Source organism: Mastigoproctus giganteus, chromosome 7, assembly GCF_048544385.1.
Source record: "Mastigoproctus giganteus isolate SK-2022 chromosome 7, ASM4854438v1, whole genome shotgun sequence".
Taxonomy (NCBI): domain Eukaryota; kingdom Metazoa; phylum Arthropoda; class Arachnida; order Uropygi; family Thelyphonidae; genus Mastigoproctus; species Mastigoproctus giganteus.
In genome coordinates this window covers 133013758-133035038 of record NC_143581.1, presented here as the reverse complement: position 1 = coordinate 133035038, position 21281 = coordinate 133013758, and the positions used below count along the sequence as shown (strand labels likewise).

At 34.6% G+C, this 21281-nt stretch overlaps 1 protein-coding gene across 1 annotated transcript in view; it reads left to right on the top strand.

The window, feature by feature from the left end:
- Det (baculoviral IAP repeat containing deterin) overlaps positions 1-21281 on the top strand; it is a 113330-nt gene that overhangs the window by 20676 nt on the left and 71373 nt on the right. Inside the window, exons 2-3 of the mRNA XM_090377096.1 lie at positions 3714-3823; positions 14361-14478. Coding sequence (XP_090233222.1) covers positions 3714-3823; positions 14361-14478 — 228 coding nt within the window. The remainder of the gene's footprint in view (positions 1-3713; positions 3824-14360; positions 14479-21281) is intronic.

The following is a 21281-nucleotide window of genomic DNA, read 5'->3' as shown; positions in this document are numbered from 1 at the left end:
GAGGATGCAGAAAGGTCAGGGAATGACTGCCGCATATTCCGGGAGCAATATGGCCTTAGTTGCTAATGCTCCTAAAAACCAAAAAACAAAAAAAACCCTGAGTGTAATATCACACAGTTGGTACGTTAATCTGGGGTTACTGCTGCCCATATACAGTACTTTGTATTTGTCACTTTTAAATTTCGGTTGCCACCTCTCAGCCCATTCATTCAAACTTTTCTTGATCCTGTTGTAGTAATGTACTGTCATTAACAACCCTGCCAACCTTCGTATCGTCTGCAAACTTGGACATTAAGCCTGATATACCTTCATAAATATCATTGATAAATATAGAATACAACAATGGGCCCCCATTAGGAACTCTATTAGTAACATTAGTCCATGAAGAGCAGTGTCCATTGATTACCACTCTGTCTTCTTCCATTCAACCATCCCTTTATACATAGCAGTGACTTTTAGGGTTAATATTAGCAATGGCCATATGGTGCAAGGAAACCTAAGGCTTATGCTGCACCAGCCAAAAAAAAAAGAAAGTAAAATGATAATAATAAAATAAAATAAATAACTAATAACAGAAAAGAAAATAGACAACCTATGTATTTCCCTCCTCCTGTAGGTAACTATTTAGCTGACCTTTGAATTTTCCCAAACCGTCAGCCTCTACGCCCACGTAGGTAACTTATTCCAGTAATTTATAACTTGCTGGCTAAACAGTGAAGGTGAAGTTGGTTTTTTGTTCCTTAAAGATATAAAAAACACAATTTTGAATTCAGAAGTATATCACCAAAGGTGTCAGGATTTCTAAGAGGCACAAGGTGAAGGTTATAATGATGTGCACCAACTTCAAGCCACGATGATGAAGAGGTTGAAGAAATGTACACCAAAATTGAGATACTTTTAGATGAACAGAAAACTCACTACATCATTATGGGGGATTTCAGTGCTAAGGTTGGAAACAGACAAAATAGCACCGAAAGGGAAACTATAGGAAATTTTGGAATTGGTGAAAGAAATGAAAGAGGAAGTTGCTGAATCTTGAGAAATGTCATTACTGAACACCCTTTTCAAGAAAAGGGTGAACAGAAAGTGGACCTGGAAAAGCCAAATGGATTAACAACTAATGAAATTGATTTCGTACTACTCACTAACAGAAGATATATTGTGAATGATGTTACCATCCTGAACAAGGTAAATGTTGGAATTGATCGCAGAATAAAATGTATGCTTGATATAGATGTAAAAAAAGAAAGGAAAAAAACTGACTCTAGTAAATAATATAAAGGTCTTTGGGGTACCAGAAGAGAAGAGAAGAAAAAGCAGTATATACTGGAACTTAAAGACAAGTTTGAGCTTCTGCAGACCTTTCAGGACCAAGATATCGACAAGGAATGCAACAACTTTCTGAAAGTGATAAAGCCCGAGAAACCTATAGGTAAAAAGAAATCCAAAGAAGAAAAAATTAGTCGAGCAACTCTTGTCATTATGAACCGAAGACGACAAATTAATAGCAAGATAAACGCTGACAAGGACAAAATTGAGTATACTGAGTTATGCAAAACCATTAAAGAGACTCAGAGAGGACATAAGAAGATTTAACACAAGAAAAGTTGAATAATCACTAAGGGAAAATAAAAAGACTAAAATCAACAGTTATGAGCAGTAATACAGAAAGACAAATGATACTAAATCTGAAGAACAGTGATGATGTACTTATAAATAGCAGAGAAGGAATAATTCAAATAGCAGAAGACTACTATAAAGTGTTATATAAGGAGTAAGGGAATGATGCCATTAATGGGGAAGATGGATCACAAATTTGCAACATATGACTACCTGATATCTTTCTTGATTAGATAGAACATGCATTGAAGAAAATGAAGAAATAAAAAGCCCTGGGTGAAGATGAAGTTACTGTAGAGTTATTAAAATTGGGAAGAAGATGATACTTGACACAGGAACTGGCAAGCCTCTTCACAAAATACATTAGGAAAGGCATGACCCCTAACGAGTGGAATAATGCAATCATAATTTTGCTGCATAAGAAATGAGACAAATCAGAAATTAATTATAGACCAATTAGCTTGTTGTCCCACATCTAAAAGTTGTTCACAAGGGACATTACTAACAGATTAGAAAGAATACTTGATGAGAATCTATCGAAAGAGCAAGCTGGCTTTAGGACAGGATTCTCAACTATGGATCACCTTCACGTAATATCACAGCTAATGGAGAAAGCAAATGAATATAAAACACCACTATGCTTTGCATTTGTGGATTATGAAAAGACATTTGACTCCAAACAGCATAAGGCAATGTTTCAGGCACTGGAAAGACAAGGCACTGACATCCCATACATTATGATTTTGAAGAAAATATATGAGAACACTACCTCCGTTATTAGACTAGGCAAAGGAGGTAGCAAATTTAAAATTGAGAAAGGAGTTCGACAAGGAGACACAATATCTCCGAAGTCGTTTACTGCTTTCCTTGAAGAAGCTTTCAGAAGACTGGACTGGTCGCAGAAAGGAGTCAATGTGTATGGAGAGTCATCATCATCAGCCATTTTGAATCCACTGCAGGATGAAGGCCTCTCCAGCAACTTTCCAGTTCCTTCTGTTTTGTGCATGGGTAGTAAATGTCCATTTTCTACCCATGAACTCATGAATTTCATCTCTCCATCTCCATCGCTGTCTTCTAGATTTTCTTATAGCTCCTCTTGTGGATACCATTCTGTTATTTTCTTAGTCCATCTGTCATCATATCTTCAAGCTATGTGTCCTGCCCAAGACTATTTTAGTTTCTTTAGTTATGATAAGAATGTCCTTTACTTGAGGTTTCTGCCTAATCCATGTGTTTCTCTTCTTATCTAACAGTCTGATTCCTAATATATAATTCATTCCATTCTTCGCTGTGTAGTTTTCAACTTCTCTTCCATTCATTTGGCGAGTGCCCAAATTTCACTTCCATGTCATGATGGGGAGTATACATTGGTTCATTATTTAACATTTCAGACAGATTGGGATATTGCTCCTCAGTATGTGATTATATTTCCTGAATGCTATCCATCCAAAATTTATTCTTCCCTTGACTTCCAGCCATTTATCATTATTACAGCTGATGACTTATCCCAGATAAGTATATGAATCCACCTATTTAATTACTGCCCCTTCAATGATTATATACCTTTCTGTGGCATACTTATTTATCATTACTTTTGTTTTAGCCATATTCATCTTTAGTCCAAAATCCTTACTAACTCTGCATAACTGATAAAGATTTTCCTCTAATTCTTTGGGATCTGGATATTATCTTCTTGGATTTCTCCACTGTATCAACAGTTATCCTCAACCTAACTTTTTTTTTTAATAATTTAATTTTGTTCCTCCACTCTTTTCTGTCCTCCCAGTCTCCATTCTTCAAAATCCTCTTTTTCGTGGCTGCCCTCACTCCTGCCATCCATGTGCTTTTTAGGTCTTCCTCTCTTTTTCCTTCTAGGGAGTGTCCATTCCAATCCTTTTTTAGGTAATCTCTGTGCCCTCATTCTCATAACATGTCTATACCATTCTAATATTTTTTGTTCTATTTTGTCAGTGATGTTTATTTGAGTGTCAATTGCTTTTCTGTTATCTACATGTATTAACTTACAGAAGACATTACATTAAAATTGAATAATTGCAAATATTTTGGGTGCTGAAAGTTAAATTTTATTTCAGATGTCTGAAGCAGGATTTTATCACTGTCCAACTTTGCGTGAACCAGACCTTGTTAGATGTTATGTTTGTTTTAAAGAATTGGATAAGTGGGAACCCGGTGATGACCCATGGTAAGTACAAAATCATTTTTGTGTTTTAAGTAAACTGTATCAGCTTAACTATAGTAGATTCTCAATAACTTGAAGTTGAAGAGCAATAAAAAGCATGTGAGCTATCAAAAATTTGTCTTAGCAAATTGAATTGTGTCTGAAGGGAGGTATTTTGAGAACTGTACTCGTGCATGGCAACAGTGACTTACTGCTAAAATAAAGCCCTTACTTTTTTTTTAAATTGGTACAGTGAATACCAATTTGATTATAATTTCAATATAATAAATTATTTTCAGGCATGACTTCCCTTATTAAATCATGCTTTATAAATCTCATTTGAGTGAAATAGTTAAGAAGCATAATTCAGTACAACAAATTATTTTCAGTCTTTAATTACCATGCCTAAATTGCATTTGTTGACACATTTTAAAATTATTAGCATTAGCATTAGTAGAGGCATTTGATGCAAGAAAGCAAGCTTATGCAGCATCAGCCAAAAAAAAAAAAAAAACCACTTCCACTTCACCCCTCTGTTCGTTCAAAATACCTGTCCAGCTGAGCCTTAAACTTATTTAGGCTATCAACTTCCACGACAAGGGATGGAAGTCTGTTCCACCAACCAACCACTTGCTGGCTAAAGGCAAATTTCCACACGTCTATCCTACATCTGTCTTTCCTCAATTTATGCCCTCTCAGGTGATTATTCTGAGCGAGAGGAAGAATCCCATCAGCATTGAGCATGCTCAAACCATTCAATGCTTTATACACCTCTATCAGATCACCTCGCTGGTGCCTAGTCTCCAGACACTGTAATTTGCCAAACTTAAGCCTTTCTTCGTAAGAGCACTCCTTTGTTCCATTCACTAATCTTGTTGCCCTTCTCTGTACTCGTTTCAGCAGCTCTACATCCTTCTTGAAATGAGGCCTCCAGACCTGTATACAGTACTCTAGATGTGGCCTGACCATTGCCTTATACAAGGTAATAATCACCTCCTTATCCCTGCTAGAAAAATTCCTATATATCATTGACAATACACCATGAGCTACTCTTGCAGCCCGTCTGCACTGCTCAGAGAACTTCATATCTGCCTGCACAACCACCCCCCGGTCCCTTTCACTCTCTACCACTGTCAGTGTAGTATCACAGAGTTGATACGTTGCTCTGGGGTTGCTGTTTCCCATGTGTAGTACTTTACATTTGTCAATGTTAAACTTCATTTGCCACCTCTCAGCCCATCTGTTCAACCTTTCCAGATCCTGTTGCAGCAGCATAGCATCAGTAGTGTCCTTAACAACCCTGCCAACCTTTGTATCATCTGCAAACTTGGACATTAAACTTGATATACCATCATCAATATCATTCATAAACACCGAAAACAACAACGGACCCAACACTGAACCCTGAGGAACTCCACTAATAACATTAGTCCACGATGAGCAGTGTCCATTGATTACCCCTCTCTGTCTTCTCCCCCTCAGCCACCCCTTTATCCACGGCAGCAATTTGCCTCCAATGTCACACTGCTCCAATTTGTGCAACAGTATCAAAAGCCTTTCTAAGATCCAAGTATATAATATCAAAGTTATTCCCTACATCCGGTTCCTTTGTGACTGCATCATAGTATCCAATCAAATTGGTCAGGCAAGACTTCCCATGCTGTGTCTGAGCTATAACTGAAGTCTTGTCTAAATGATCCTGCAGTGCTTCTTTAACTAGTGCCTCCATTAATTTTCCTGGAACAGAAGTTAAACTCACAGGTCTATAATTGCTTGTGTCAGCCTTTGATCCTCCTTTGTGAATTGGGGTCACATTTGCACATCTCCAGTCTGCGCCTACCTCCCCTGAGTCCAAGGAAGCTCTCATAATTATGGCTAAAGGTTTGCTTACTTCCTCTGCTGCCTCCTTTAATATAACTGGATAGATCCCATCCACCCCGGGTGCCTTTCTTGTGTTTATCTGTTATTACAAAATTCTCTAGCGTACTGCTAGAGTTGAAGACACCTCTGGCTTTCCCCTCGCTAAATAACTCCTCATGTGTGAATGTCGATGCAAAATATTCATTTAGTTTGTCAGCTACCTGAGCAGGATCATCAACAGTTGACCCATCGATATCAAGTGGACCAATCTGATTCATCCCCTTCCTTCTAGAGTTTACATAAGTAGAGAACTCTTTGCTGTTTTTCTTTGCATCCCTTGCCAAGATTTCTCGTACTCTGCCTTCGCCTGCCTAACCTCCTTTGTAACTTGGTTACAGATCAACTTGTATCTATCATAGGCTTCTGTGTCATGTGTTAATTTGTATGTATCCCTTGCATGTTTCTTCTCTGCCATATGCCTCATCAGTTCATCTGACATGCATTTAGGCCTAAACCTTGAACAATATTTCTTAGTTGGTATGTAAAGCCTAGTAGCTTCCACGATAAGTTCTTTGAATGCTTCGAATTTTGCATTTGCTGTTGGTAACATCATCAGTTGATCCCACTGTATAGAATTTAAATACTGTCTCAGTCCATCGTAGTCGCCTTTCCGAAACCTTTCCGAAAGCAATAACTCTTCCCTTTACCCCTAATGGTAGTTACCTCTTTGAGTAAATCCCACTTCAGCACACTGTGATCACTGCCACCTAGTGGTTCATTTATCTGCAGATTCTTAATGCATGAAGAATCACTGCTGATAATCAAATCAAGAGTATTCTTCCCTCTAGTTGCCTCCCGAACATGCTGATGTAGAAAACAATCATCCAATAAATCCACAAAAGCCTTGCTAGTGTGTGAGTGACCAGCCCCCAAACTCCAGTCAATATCTGGGAAATTAAAATCTCCCATTATAACTCTCTCTGATTTACTGGCCCACTCTATTTCCCTGTACAGTTTCTTATTATACTCATCAGAGTCATTAGGCCTATAGCACACTCCTACTCTCAATTTTGATCTCCCAATGCTTATGTCACACAAAACTGACTCGACACTGCACTGTCCAGCAATGTCCACTGGCTTCACTTCCTTGGATTTTATGTATTTCTTAACTAATAGCATAACCCCTCCTCCCTTCCTATCCAGTCTATCTTTCTGTAGGCGTTGTACTCCCCAAATTCCAGTTCTGCATTCCTTATATCTGTGTGACACCAAGTCTCTGATATCCCAACAATATCTGCCTTTGATGTTTTGAGCAATACCTCAAATTCATCAAGTTTATTTACTAAACTCCTAGCATTGGTGTACACGCAAGTATACATGCACCTATTTCTATTCTTGGCTACCCTAACACAACCCATGTGTTTACTTGTACCGCAATGGCTCCCAGCAAATTATGAATGACCCTCAGATTGTAAGACTATCGAAAGACTCCATTGATGAAACAAAGTGGAAGTTTTAATTAATGCAGAAAAATAATTCACTCAGTTTTCTTTAAAAAAAAAAAAAACTCTTAAATTAGTTATCTGATTAATATAGTGTAACCTGAGTCTGCTCAATGTTAATTAGTTATCTAATTTAGCATAGTGTGAACTGAATCCACACATTTTCATTTCTGCATTAAAGTTGAATCACATTAATGCACAACAGAAATTTAAATATTAAAACAGAAAAGTAATGTATTAATACATTCATCATTTAATTATTAATACTAAATATAATCAATCATGGTAATGATTGATTATATTTAGTATTAATAATTAAATGATGCAAGAAGCAAGCTTATATAGCATCAGCCAGAAAAAAAAAAATTTCCTACATCACCTATCTTTTCCCTCCAGTAGTTTGTGTAGTTCTTCCGTGAATTTATTCAAATTATCCACTTCCAAAACAACAGATAGAAATTTGCTCCAAGCAACTGCTTGCTGGCTGAAGAAAACTTTCACACATCTATCCTGCAACAATCCTTCCTCAATTTGAATTTATGTGCCCTCATGTGTAGTCTGAACCAAGAGGAAGAGTGCCATCAGCATTTTAGTATTGAGCTTGCCTAATCCTTCAAAGCTTTAAACACTTCAGTCAGATTACCTTGCAGGTGCCTACCCCCCAGATTTGGTAATTTGCAGAACTGAAACCTTTCTTTCTAGGAGTTCGCTTTTGTTTCCCCTCATTAATCTCGTTGCCCTCCTCTGCTCTTGTTCCAACAGGTCTATTCTTCCTAAAACAAGTCTTCCAGACATGTGTGGTACTCAACATGTGGTCAAACTATTGGCAAAATTTATGTATATCATTGACAAAATCCCATGAGCTGGCCTGCAGCCTGTCTGTACTGCCAAAAGAACTTCATATCTGACTACACAATTACTTCCAAGTCTGTTTCATTTCCCACTACATTGAGTGTAGTACTACCACACAATTGTGTCATCTGCAAACTTAGACGTTAACCTGATATACCTTATTCAGTGTTATTAATAAATATAGGAACCAGCACTGAAACCTGTAGAACTCTACTAATAATATTAGTTACAAAAGGCAATGCCCATTGATAACCACTGTTTCTCCCACTCGGCTATCCTTTTACCCTTAGCAGTAACTTTCCCTTAATGCCATATTGCTCCAGTTTGCATAGCAGTCTTTTTTGCAACATATCAAAAGTTTTCCCAAAATACAGGTGTATGATATCAAAATTATTTTTGGATCCAGTTCCTTTGTTACTGCATCGTAGTATTAGTCAAGTTGGTCAGACAAGTTGCCCCTTAACCCATTTATGCCTAGCGTCCTTTATACAGACTGCCTAAAAAAATATTGATAGAAAATGTGATTACATAGAAAACGGAAAACTACTTCGCCCACATGTTCCAGGAATCTTTGGAGAAAATATATCAGTGTTGTTTGCGACTTTTAAGTGATAGGTTTGTTGTTGTCACTTTTCAAATAAGCTAAATTTGAGTTTCGATTTTCACACATACCCTATTCACATAGGTAAGTGTTCAGTATTTGTCAGTTCTCAAATTATAATTTTTTTTTTTGTTTATTTTAATCAAAAAGCATTAAATTTTAACCAGTATAAGTTTTAAGTTTACCGACTGAAATATGTTTCGAGTTATATTCATTTACAAATCATTGTCCTATATTTAGGATGCAAGGCATTTGCATAGAAAAATGTCTGATGGCTAGGATATTACAACCATATGATTCTTTCAGTTTACACATATGTAATAAGAAATACATTCGGACCTCCATATAACAAAATCAATTGTTTGCTTGAAAAAATTCATTGTACAGAAATTTCGTTATAACGAAATATGACCTTTTGAGCAATGAAAAATACTGTAATTCAACTCAGAAATACAGTAAAATATGGGAAATAAATCTGAAATAAGTGGGAATGAATAAATTTTCTAACATTTAAAAACAATTAATTTATTAATACACACGCATTAAGAAATGACTACTTATATGATGTGCACAATATATTAGTACACTTTTAAGAATTATGTTGTTAAATATTTTTTTATTTTTAAAATAAAAAATTAATACACACGCATTAAGAAATGACTACTTATATGATGTGCACAATATATTAGTACACTTTTAAGAATTATGTTGTTAAATATTTTTTTATTTTTTTTTTTTGTTGCGCACTGGATTTTACTGTACATCATTCATAAAAATGTTCGCATTTGTTTAAGCACTCAAATATATTTTCTGGCATGTTTCCTTCACACTGAAGGCCTCGACGCAGTTTCAAATGTTGCACACATTTAATGTTTGGAAGGTTTAATATTGCCCTCATTTTCGTCTATCTCATTGTCGATATTGTTACTAGTTCTTTGAATACTCTTCAAAATGTTGGAGTCACTCGGATATACGGCTACTATGACATCGTTATCAACCCCTAAAAATTTTTAAAGAATGCTTTCTCCACTGATCAAGCCTTGCTTGGAGTTCGTCCCAAGATTGCTCAATGTCTTGTAGCAGTTCATCTCTCTCATCACTGTTAATTGGCGTTTTAGCAAAACCTAATTTTGCAAAACAATTCTTAATTGTTGTTTCCATAACATCTTGACTCGACACTTTTGCTAACTCTGATATGCACATCTGCAAATCTATAACAGAATCTGTAGGTTGGTTGGTTGGTTTCTGTTCTCAGTATAATTTTTTTCATTATGTGCATTCAGTAGTACATCTTCAAATTCTTGATAATGCCTTGGTCCATTGGCTGCAGCTTAGATGAGGTATTCGGAGGGAAGAAAACAAGCTTCACACTTGTAAGTTTCAAATTTACCAAGTGAAGGTGGGCAGAGCAGTTGTTGACAATCAAAGCAATTTTTCTGTTTTCTTTCGACACCTTTCTATCAAATTTTAAAATCCACTGTTCCAAAATTTCACTTGTCATCCAAGCTTTTTTGTTGTAGTTGTAGTCCAACTCTAATGACTTTACTCCTTTTGAACATTAGGGTTGTTTACTTTTACCTATTACCAAAAGCTTCAGTTTTTCATTACCAGTCATATTTGCACCAACCAAGACTGTAATTCTTTCCTTACTGTTTTTACCACGTACACATTTGTCACCTTTAAAAATCAGTGTCCGGTTCACTAAACATTTAAAAAATAGACCTGTTTCATCAATGTTGAATATGTCTTTGGGCTCTTAGTCCTCCATAATTTTTTTCAAAACTTTCTTTCCAATGAGTACAGTCTTCTTCAATTACAACCCCACTTTCACCAGAAATAAGTTTTTTGAGTAAGCCATAGCTCTTTTTAAATTTATCCAGCCAACCAGAACTGGCTTGGAAAATTTTATGCCCCAGAAGAGATGCGTACTCCATAGCCTTTTCTTTTATTAATGGCCCTGATATCGGCATGTTTTGATCTTGTATCAACTTCACCCACTTAAAAATGGCTTCATCTACATCTTCATACAGGCATAATTTCGCATGCTTCTCCCATTTCCTGAAACAGTTTGAGAATCGAAACATGGTTTTTCAGAATGGTTGACACAATACTGTCAAGGGTGCTGAATTTTAAAGCGTTTTTTTTTTTTTTTTAACTCCCCGATCTACACCAAGCACTTCCACTTTTTCAACTACACTCAAAGATTTCTTCTTAGACATTGTAAGGTTAATTGCACAGCAGCTAAAAAAAAACTGATTTACAGACAACTTGTACCTACCATACAAAGACAGGTGAAAGTATAGATGACTTATTTCTGCGAAACAACGGATGAATTTCCGGGATAAAGGAAAATAACTCTCTCCTAATAGGGTGCTTGCAATAGAAAACAGGTTGACCACAACCAATGTCTGTGTCGGGAATATTCCTTAATCTTTGCCAATGGCTGTGGACATATAGATGGCAGTTGCCTAGCATGACTTCTCGGTACAGTAAATTCTTTATGGGCAACACTAATTTTTCGGTTCTCTTAAGAATTAAACCCTTGAGCTATTAAAAGCTAAAGTGATTAATCCTTAATCCTTTTAGCTCTTAATTCGTGCTTTCTAACATTGAGCTGTATCGCCTAGAGGCCAGAAGTGCGAACAATGCGTACCCATGTCTCTCGAAATCAGTTCATTGTATGGAAATTTTCTTTGTTATGCGGAAACTATTTTCAATGTAATGACCAAGGGGAAATCAATAAAGTTCTCTACATAGAAAAATTTGCTAGATATATATATATATATATATATATATATATATATATGGAAGTTCGTTAAAGAGAGGTCCAACTGTATATTCTTACCTGTATACACACAGATAGATATACTTATGCATACATTCACACACACACGTACATACTTATATATTTTTTCCCAGCAGAATGGACCCTAAACAGGTCTACAACAAATCTAAAATTCCCTCAAAACTAAATGACATTTTGGATTCAGCTGAAGATGGCTCTCTACCCATGAAGGATAAAGAAAAGAATTTTAAAATTTTTTATTACTATATTACCACCCGAGAATGCAACCAGGAATATTACTGATGAACATTCTGGTGAAGAAGGTGGTCCAGGAGTGATAAATAATTTACTTGGAAGCATGCTTAATGAATGCTCAAGCTGCTTTAGATTGTTCTTCAATTGAAGATGAGGAATCTAAATCCCCTCTGAAGAAGAAGAAAAAAGGAAGAAATATCTTCATAAGCTCAAATTGGAAAAGAGAAACATTGAGCCTAAAATTGTAGCTTGGTCAGTAGAAGACTTTCCTGTGGAACAACTTAAAACTCAAAATCTGTCACCATCGCAATATTTTGAATTGTTCTTTGATGATGATATAATAAGTGTAATTGCTACAGAAACTAATAGGTATGGTTTTCAAAAAAATCGAAACTTGCAGCTAACTAATGAAGAAATGAAGTAATTTTGTTGAGTGGCTATTATTCAGCATCAAGAAGGATGTTTTGGGAGAATGCATCTGATACTCATCATTCTCTTGTTGCCAATGAAATGAGACGTGATTGATTCGAGGCTGTCTTTTCAAATTTACATTTCTGACAACACTGCTTGGCACACCCAGGATCTACCGGGGTGCCCCAACAACATTCCAGGGGTGCCACGTAATTTGGGTTTAAGTTACTTAAACTTATTATTATTTTTTAATTTGTTTATTTCATTATAAAAAGGTGTACAGTATCTTTTTAATGTTGTGGTGATCTATAATTGATGTTTACTTAATACCTCTCTATGAAGAATAAAATTATATACTGTATATATATAATTTGTATTATGAAATGAAATTTTTATAATTATATTATTGTAATAAATATCATAACATATATATTTTTTAATATTATATATATATATATATATATATATATATATATATATATATATCTGACAATTAAAATAAATATGATATTTAAAATAAAAACATCAGCCAGTAGTACGGCAATAATGCAGAGTGAAACAAAACGCAAAATAATAAAATAAACAAACAGGGAAGGGAAAATAGAGATAATAGGACAAAAAGGTAGTCGATAATCCCCTATATAATTTAGTCAATTAAATCATTAAACCCAATTAATAAAAAATGTAAATTTAAAATAATGCCAATTATAAATAATTTAGCGGTACCCCCCTTGAAGGTACCAGTTCCAAAAAACATGAAATATCACCAAAAAAGGGTTAAAGAAACTACCAAAAAACTAAAATATCAAAATAATAGACTGACCATCATGCCCCATGGTCCTCTGTAGTCATGGTCCTCTGTCGATATGGAGCATGATGGTCAGTCTATTATTTTGATATTTTAGTTTTTTGGTAGTTTCTTTAACCCTTTTTTGGTGATATTTCACGTTTTTTGGAACTGGTACCTTCAAGGGGGGTACCGCTAAATTATTTATAATTGGCATTATTTTAAATTTACAATTTTTTATTAATTGGGTTTAATGATTTAATTGACTAAATTATATAGGGGATTATCGACTACCTTTTTGTCCTATTATCTCTATTTTCCCTTCCCTGTTTGTTTATTTTATTATTTTGCGTTTTGTTTCGCTCTGCATTATTGCCGTACTACTGGCTGATGTTTTTATTTTAAATATCATATTTATTTTAATTGTCAGATATAATTAAGCATCATGTGGAGGATGTGCATTTGCTGCCTCTAATGATAGCTACATAGCCATATTTATTTATTTTTATTACTTTTGCCTAACTTTTATCGCACATAATATATATATATATATATATACATACATATATATACACCGAGAGAATTGGATCTAACAGGCAGAAAATTGAGTAGGGGTGCCTCAAAATAAAATAAATTACTTAGGGGTGCCGTTATTAAAAAAAAGTTTGAAAACCACTTTGAGACTTTGAGGCCAAGCTGATTATAAAAAAATAAATAATAAATGCAATACTTGTTTGGGTATTATCATAAGCTTTATTCTTTAGTAATACAGTAGAGCGTCAAAAATCTGACCTAATTGGGACTGGGGTAGTTTGGACTACTGATTTGTTCAGATTTTCGAACATCAAAAATACTGTTCTGAAGACTAAAAAAAAAAAAGATTTAGTAAGTTTAAAAATAAAAACACTAAGTTGCACTCACATATTTTTATTCATTGGTAACAAAAACAGTATTGGTAACGGAAACTCAACAAAACAAATGGAACTTTCAGGCACAATAACACATTGTGTTATTGTGGCTGAAATATTGCTGCACTGTTTTTGAACTTTGTTTCTTTGTTTCCAGATCTTTCATTCTTTTCAGAAAGAGCAGTTGAGTTGGACAGCATTCAGTTTGTTGATCATTTGTCGATTCATCATTCAGTTTGTCGATTTTCACGTATCATTTAATTTTGTTAATTGGTAAGGTAATAAAAGTGTAAATTGGTGCTTTATATCTTCATTTTTATAGCCTATGGATAATATTTCTCTGATTTTCGCTTATTAGAATTGCTGTTTAATAGAATCAAAATCCAATTTGCAAACGTGATTACAATAACCAGTGCTTCTGCAATTATTTTGTGGCGTCAGCGTAAAAAAAAAAAAAAAATCCTGGCTCCTTCGGATTACTGACGTTTTGAATTCTTGACTTTCGGATTTTCGACGCTCTACTGTACATGAATTTTATGTCTTAAGAAATTGGAAGGAATTTTTTTATGTTTATATGTTTCTTGTTTATTTTTTATACAGGGAGGAGCATCATTCACATTCTACAGATTGCTTCTTTATCAAATTAAATAAAAAGGATAACCAGCTAACACTAGAAGACTTAGTTAGAATAGAGTCACACAGACAAATTAACAAAGTAGTAAGTTAAAATTACTTATTTATTTATACACATACACACACACACACATTAATGTTCATTAAAGTAATGCATCAAATAATTGTGCAGCACTATTTCTGGCTAAAGAAAATGAATAACTTGATCATATCTATCATTGAAAAATTCAATTTTCCCGACTGGTTACAGATATCATATCATCATTCGTTGCTTTCTTGTTGTGGGCACCTCCGTAGCCAGGTGGGAAGAAGCAGCAGTGCATAGCACACGCTTCTTGATTAGACTGGGGTTCGAGCCCGTCACCACCAAATATGCAGGATGCGGAAAGGTCAGGGAATGACCACCGCATATCCCGGAGCAATATTGCCTTAGTTGCTGATGCTCCTAAAAAAAAAAAAACAAAAAAAAAAAACATCTTCTTTCTTGTTGTTGGTCATACTCTATGATGTAGGTCTCTCACTGCTTTCTGCTAACCTTGTCATTCAAGTTGTGCATTTGGTATATCTAGTGGGTGGTGTAATATATTATTCATCAGACAGAGGAGACATAACTAAGCCTAATTCATTTTTTTTAAAATTGCTGAAAATAATAAAGTATACAAATCAAAAATATTTCTTAACATGATATCCTTCAACAGATTTATTAATAATAGAAATTGTTTTGTTTTCTTCAGACCAGATCATTTCACAACGAAATACATTACATAAAATTATAGTTCAAAATTTGTACATGCATAAAGCCTAAGTAATAACTTAGGCTTTATGCAGGTACATCTAAAACTGGCTCTTAATAATTGGTAATTTTAAGTGAAATAATCAGAAAATTAACTAAAGAACTCTGCAGTATGATATTGGATATTCTTTATTTGAAAAAAAAAAAAAAAAAAAAAAAAAAGATAAATTACTGGCCGCTATTTTCCAACATAGCCATCCTGTATGCAAACAAAGTGAAATAATCAGAAAATTAACTAAAGAACTCTGGCTAATTAGTTAGTGTATTTGCTATTGCCAAAAGGTAGTTGCTAGGTGGAAGGGGGGGAATGCATACTAAACGTCTTCTGGAACAGCCCATTATGCTGTTTACTTACTAGCATTAAATCATGTAATGCCAATTTCTAAAGAAGCTGGAATCAGACAGCCCTGCAATATGATATTGGATATTCTTTATTAATTAAACTTGGAAAAATTAAAAGCTTTCCAGTTTCTTTTTGTTTATGAGATTATCTTTTATCTTCATCGCAAAAAAAAAAAAAAAAAAAAGATAAATTACTGGCCGCTATTTTCCAACATAGCCATCCTGTATGCAAACAAAGCTCCATAATATAAACAATATAATGTTTTCACGAGTGAACAAGTTCCACAGGTTTTTGAATATTTATCTTTTTCCCAAACAATTAAAAATGGATAAACCTCAGCAAATCTGGCCGTTATTTTAGCAGGCAGCTATTAATATTTTATTAATATGACGAAATGATAAAAGAAAGCCAAGCTGCTCTTTGTTGCGGTTCACTTTTCTTATCAATTCCTATCTGCCTTATTTCTTAAATTTCCTTCTGCTTTCAACTTCAGTTATCCTTGATCTTGATTAATTCTGATGATCATGGTCAATTGTCCATTAGCTAGGGTACTCACCGAACACCGAATCTAGTGTGTTGGTATTCTCCTTCAGTTTATAATTATCTCCTCTGGACTTTGCTCATTATGGTCTATGTTATCCATGTGCCATAAAAAATGAAACCAAACCAAATCTTCTGTGAGCAAGAACATACTACCTCTTTCATTTTACTCCTCCCTTTTAGGGTTGATTCAGCCAATAAAGGGAGAGGATGCACTCTTTATTTATAACATACATTGCACTTTATATTATTAGTATTAGAAGTAGCAAGGAGGCAAGCTTATAAAGCATAGCCGGGAAAAAAAAAAAAAAAAACATGCTATACGCCTCAACTGCCCATCTCCTTAACAAATATTGGGGGGGGGGGAAGAGTGGGTGACCTAGATCTTTGGATGTTGATTTCAAATATGTTTTCAGTTTACCTCTGGCATGCCTAATTTTTGTGATAAGAATGATTATTACCACTTGCATGCCTTGAATGTAAAAGATATTTCTTGGCTAAATGCCTAAGAGTATGAAGAAGTTTGTTTATGCATGGGTAATGCACACACCATTTCTATTACCAAGGTAGCTTTAATGCATCGTTTTACTCATATTGTGAATGCCTTCACGAGTTACCATGGTATTGCACTACCTTGAACAAGTAACGCTTCACCTGTGGAGAAGATTATTGTTACTTATTCTCGGCCAAAACCACCACCCAGACGGCACCGTTTCAAGGCTTTTTGGCCCCTCTTCGGTATAAGTACTCTGTTGTTGCATTAATGACAACCCAGTTATGAATTATATTGTGGAGTTATACTTCATAACTGGATTGTTACTATTGCAACAACAGGGTACCTACCTACCTACCCACCCACCCACCCATCGAAGAGGGGGGCCAAAAAGCCTTGAAATAGTGCTGTCAGGTGGTGATATTTGCCGAGAATAAGTAACAATAGTCTTCTCCATAGGTGAAGCATTACTTATTCGAGGTAGTGCAATACCATGGCAACTCGTTGTGAAGGTATTCACAATATGAGATCTACAGTCAGTTCTGTTATAACATGCATTTTCAAAACACGAATTTGCTACAATGCGATTTTCGCATTGACTCATGTGCGATTTTGTCTGCGAGTAACACCATGTGAATGCAAAACCCGGCACCAAGCTGAATGTAGTGACCTGCGCAGCAATACATACAAGATTACGAAGCTTAAAAAATACACTGTGTGTACCCTGTATGCACGAAAGATATTTTATTTTATGTGAAAACATCCTTGGCTTGGACAAGGTTAAAGGGGTTTAGTATGAAAAGAATCCAAACATGTTTAATATTTTAAAGCATTTATTTTTTTTCGACAGTTTCATGAATTTGAGATTGCAATACATGTTCAGTGGGTAATTTACTTACAATGGGTTTGTGATAACTAAAATATAATACATACACTTGAGATTGTAAAGAGTGTAAATGTCTTTGAAACACAGCATCAATTATAGTTCCATGATTAGTAGTCGATACAGATCTAGGAGTATTTAACATTAGTCCAAATTTATTTTCTAAGAAATCAGTCAAAGGTTTAGATTGAGTATCTGAAAAATTAAAGTTGGAATCTCCACTAAGTACCACTGGTATTCTGTCACATTTCTTGTGAGAAAATTGTTGTAGCTGTGCAGCTCCTTCAATCATGTAAGGAAGTAAAAGAAAGCCAAAAGAAAGAAATAGATGAATTCAATGATGTGTTTGATCTTTTGGTTAAGTGAAATGTAAATGACTACCAACAGTATCGTTTGACCATCAGGAAAAAGGCATTCAGCTGCACAAATGTCTCCAACAGGTCTAACGCCCACTGATTTGCCAACAGTTTGTCGATAAATCACTTCCATATGAGAAGTAACAATATGAATACAATTTTTTTCTCTTATGATAAACTGCTACACCACCAGCTTGTTGATTTCTTCTTGTTTGAATTGAACGACACAGTTGGAGTTGGGTATGCTTACTTCTTTGTTATTTATCCACGTTTCAGAAAGTAGGAGTAAATTGGATTGTTGTGTAACTGCATCAGTGAGATCATCACTGTGAGCACGTGAACTTTGACAATTTAATGTTAGAATGGAAAGATCTTGTCTTTTACTGATGAACTCATATAAAGTATCTTGCATGATAAATAGAGGATTACTCAACAACCTGGTCATTTCAGCTTGAAGTGCAAGAATGGATGTTGTATTTCTCAGTATTTCCACTGTATTTCAATGGATGTTGATAAAATTTGTTTTCTCCATTTGCAGCAATAATGTAAAGATCATCGATATCGGTAACTCGAGATAATGCAACATAAACTAGTTGTTATTCGTGATTTTTCTCGTATTCATAAACTACGGAATTGAAAGTACCTCCCTGAGATTTATGGATGGTAATAGCACAAGCCGGTATTAGTGGAAAATGATTTTGTGTAGCCGAGATCATTCTGTTGTTATTCAACAAAACACTCGTACTTCTTCTTGCGATCGGTATGGCTTCTAAATCGATTTCTCATCAAGAAGCTGGAGCATCGTCATGGGAAGCTTCTTCAGTAGTTTTGAAGCTTTTATTCTTGCATAGGCTGAAGGAGCTGAAATATGATTTTGTTTCTTTTTGTATGATGCAATCAAAGCTGGTTTGTTGCAGTATACTCTATCTAGCCGGTTCAGAAATCAATTGAAAATTGTCAGGTAATTCATTTAAACTCAAATCTTCCGGATCAAAATCTTCAGGAAGTTCTTGAATATAATTTTGTGATGTCAATAGTTCAGCTTCTTGATGAGAAGTCGATGTAGAAGGTTGATGTTGATCAAAATCTTGAGAAGCAGATTTTATTACTCTTCATTTTTTTTCATTCTCTATGTTTTTGAACTCGTTCTTTTGTTGACATGGGAAGCTTCTTCGGTGGCTTTGAAGCTTTTATTTTTGCATACTTCTCGATTTCCCTCAGCTGGATTTTTAGCCATCTTCGAAATACTCTTACAGGTGTTTTTACAATTCAGTAGTTGGCAAAATCCATTTGTAGACTAGTATGACATCATAATCAAAAACTACTGCAAGAAGTTATTGTTTGTTGAAGTGATTGTTTTATTGTTGCATTCTTGAATCAAGGCCATTTAAATTTTAAGCAATGAAATGGTCTTGTGTGAAAGAATATTCTTTAATAAAATCAGCAGATTTTATTATTAGTCTTCATTTTTTCGTTCTCCATGTTTTTGAACTTGTTCCTTTTCAACACGAGAGGCTTCTTCGGTGGCTTCAAAGCTTTTATTCTTGCATAATATTACTACCCGCCGCTTACTCTACCAAATCAACATTAGCGACTGAGTTAGCAGCCTTTACGAAGTGACATCATTTCCGTATCTTAGTATGATCTTACTCTACTGAATCAACTACTTACCCTACCGAATCAACGTTAGTGACTGAGTTAGCATCGTTAGTGCCATTTAGGAAGTGACATCATTTGCATCATTTCTAAATAGTCAGCTTTCTTTGTTACCAATCGATTTTACTCTAGTGCTGCCATATGTTTTCACATCAAAAAAGTCAAATGTGTGACAGCTATATTTCCCATTTACTGCAGTTGTATTGGTCAGAGACACACTGTTGTCGTTCACTGTATTCACAAGATAATAGGTGATACTGTAGGCTGACTCATGTTCTCAGGAGCTCATATTTTTCTGTTCGAACAGAAATTTCGTGAGGCAGAGGAGTACATTTCTGGAGGTCACTACCATAAAACATTAAAAACAATTTGCAGTTCCTGGTTTATTGGGCTTTTCAGTTAGTGCAGTCTAATTATAAACAGGTACTAAACTCAATCTTATTGCATTTGCAATAATACTGGTAGCTGGAATTCTGGGGTTTTTACATTATGGTGAAATGTGTTTCCCCTTCCATGAAATCTCCAATCATATAAAAAACAAATAAATTTTCAGAATCTTCTCTTCATTCCTATTTTTTAAGCTTCATAAACTTGTTACTCTGTATCTCACTTGTGCAATTTGTGCGTACCGTGTTCATCATTATTGATTGCTTATCTTTTTTACTGTTTTAAATTTGCAGGTCCAAAAAAAAAAATTCAGTGAACAGAAATATCAATTAGTATGTATATATTACAGTATTAATTAAGCTATGTACGTAAGCATACATTGTCTCCGACCAATACAAGATATCTTGTCAAAATAAAGTGCTATATTTACTGTAATATTTATTTATTTGAACAAATAATAAATATTATTTGATATTTAATAAACAAATAAATATTTAATTTATTTAATTATATAAAAAATTTATTGATTCAGAAATTTAAACCTGTATTAACAATTTTATTCGGTTTCTAACTTTTTTTTTTTGAGTACTCTGCCCCCATCCCTATTTTTTCCTGTTGTTTTTAATGTTTCTTCGCATTATAGCATTCCGTTGCTATAATGCGAAGATTTTAAGGAACACATCTACCGCATTAAAGCAGAACTGACTGTAATTAAAAAAGATGCATTAAAACTATCTTTGTAGTAGAAATAATGTGTATGCATTATCCATGCATAAACAAACTCCTTCGTACATGATTGTAATTATTATATTTTTATTATTATTGTTTATATATTCTTATTTATTTAATTATTTGAATATATATTAATTATTTGATATTAAATTGTTTCAAGTAAGATCTGGTGAATTACTGACATATTCACCATCATGCCTAAAAAGTGTAGAAATCACCCCAACAAATTCTGTATGTGTGTCTCTTTCTTAACTAAATCACAATGTCACACAGCAGATGATTCAGAAAATTTTCTAGTTTATCTTGGCTGTCCTCTAGGTGATCAAAATAAGGTGTGGGCACCAACATTATTTGTACCACTTGTTCAAATGAATTATATGACTGGTTGAACAAAAGGAAAAAGTCTGCTGTACCCATGATATGAAAGGAACCAAAATATCATGATGGTGAGTGTTACTTTTTTAATGTGAATCTCACTGAATTCTCAGCAATGAATAAGAACTAGGAGTAAAGTTAATAAATTCAATTAACTTGAAGTGCTAGTCAAGACATCAAAGGCAGATATTGTTAGGATATCAGAGACATGGTGTCACACAGACATAAGCAGTGCAGAACTGGAATTTGGGAAGTACAATGTGTACAGACAGGACAGAAAGGGAGGAGGAGTTATGCTGTTAGTTAAGAAACACATAAAATCTAAGAAAG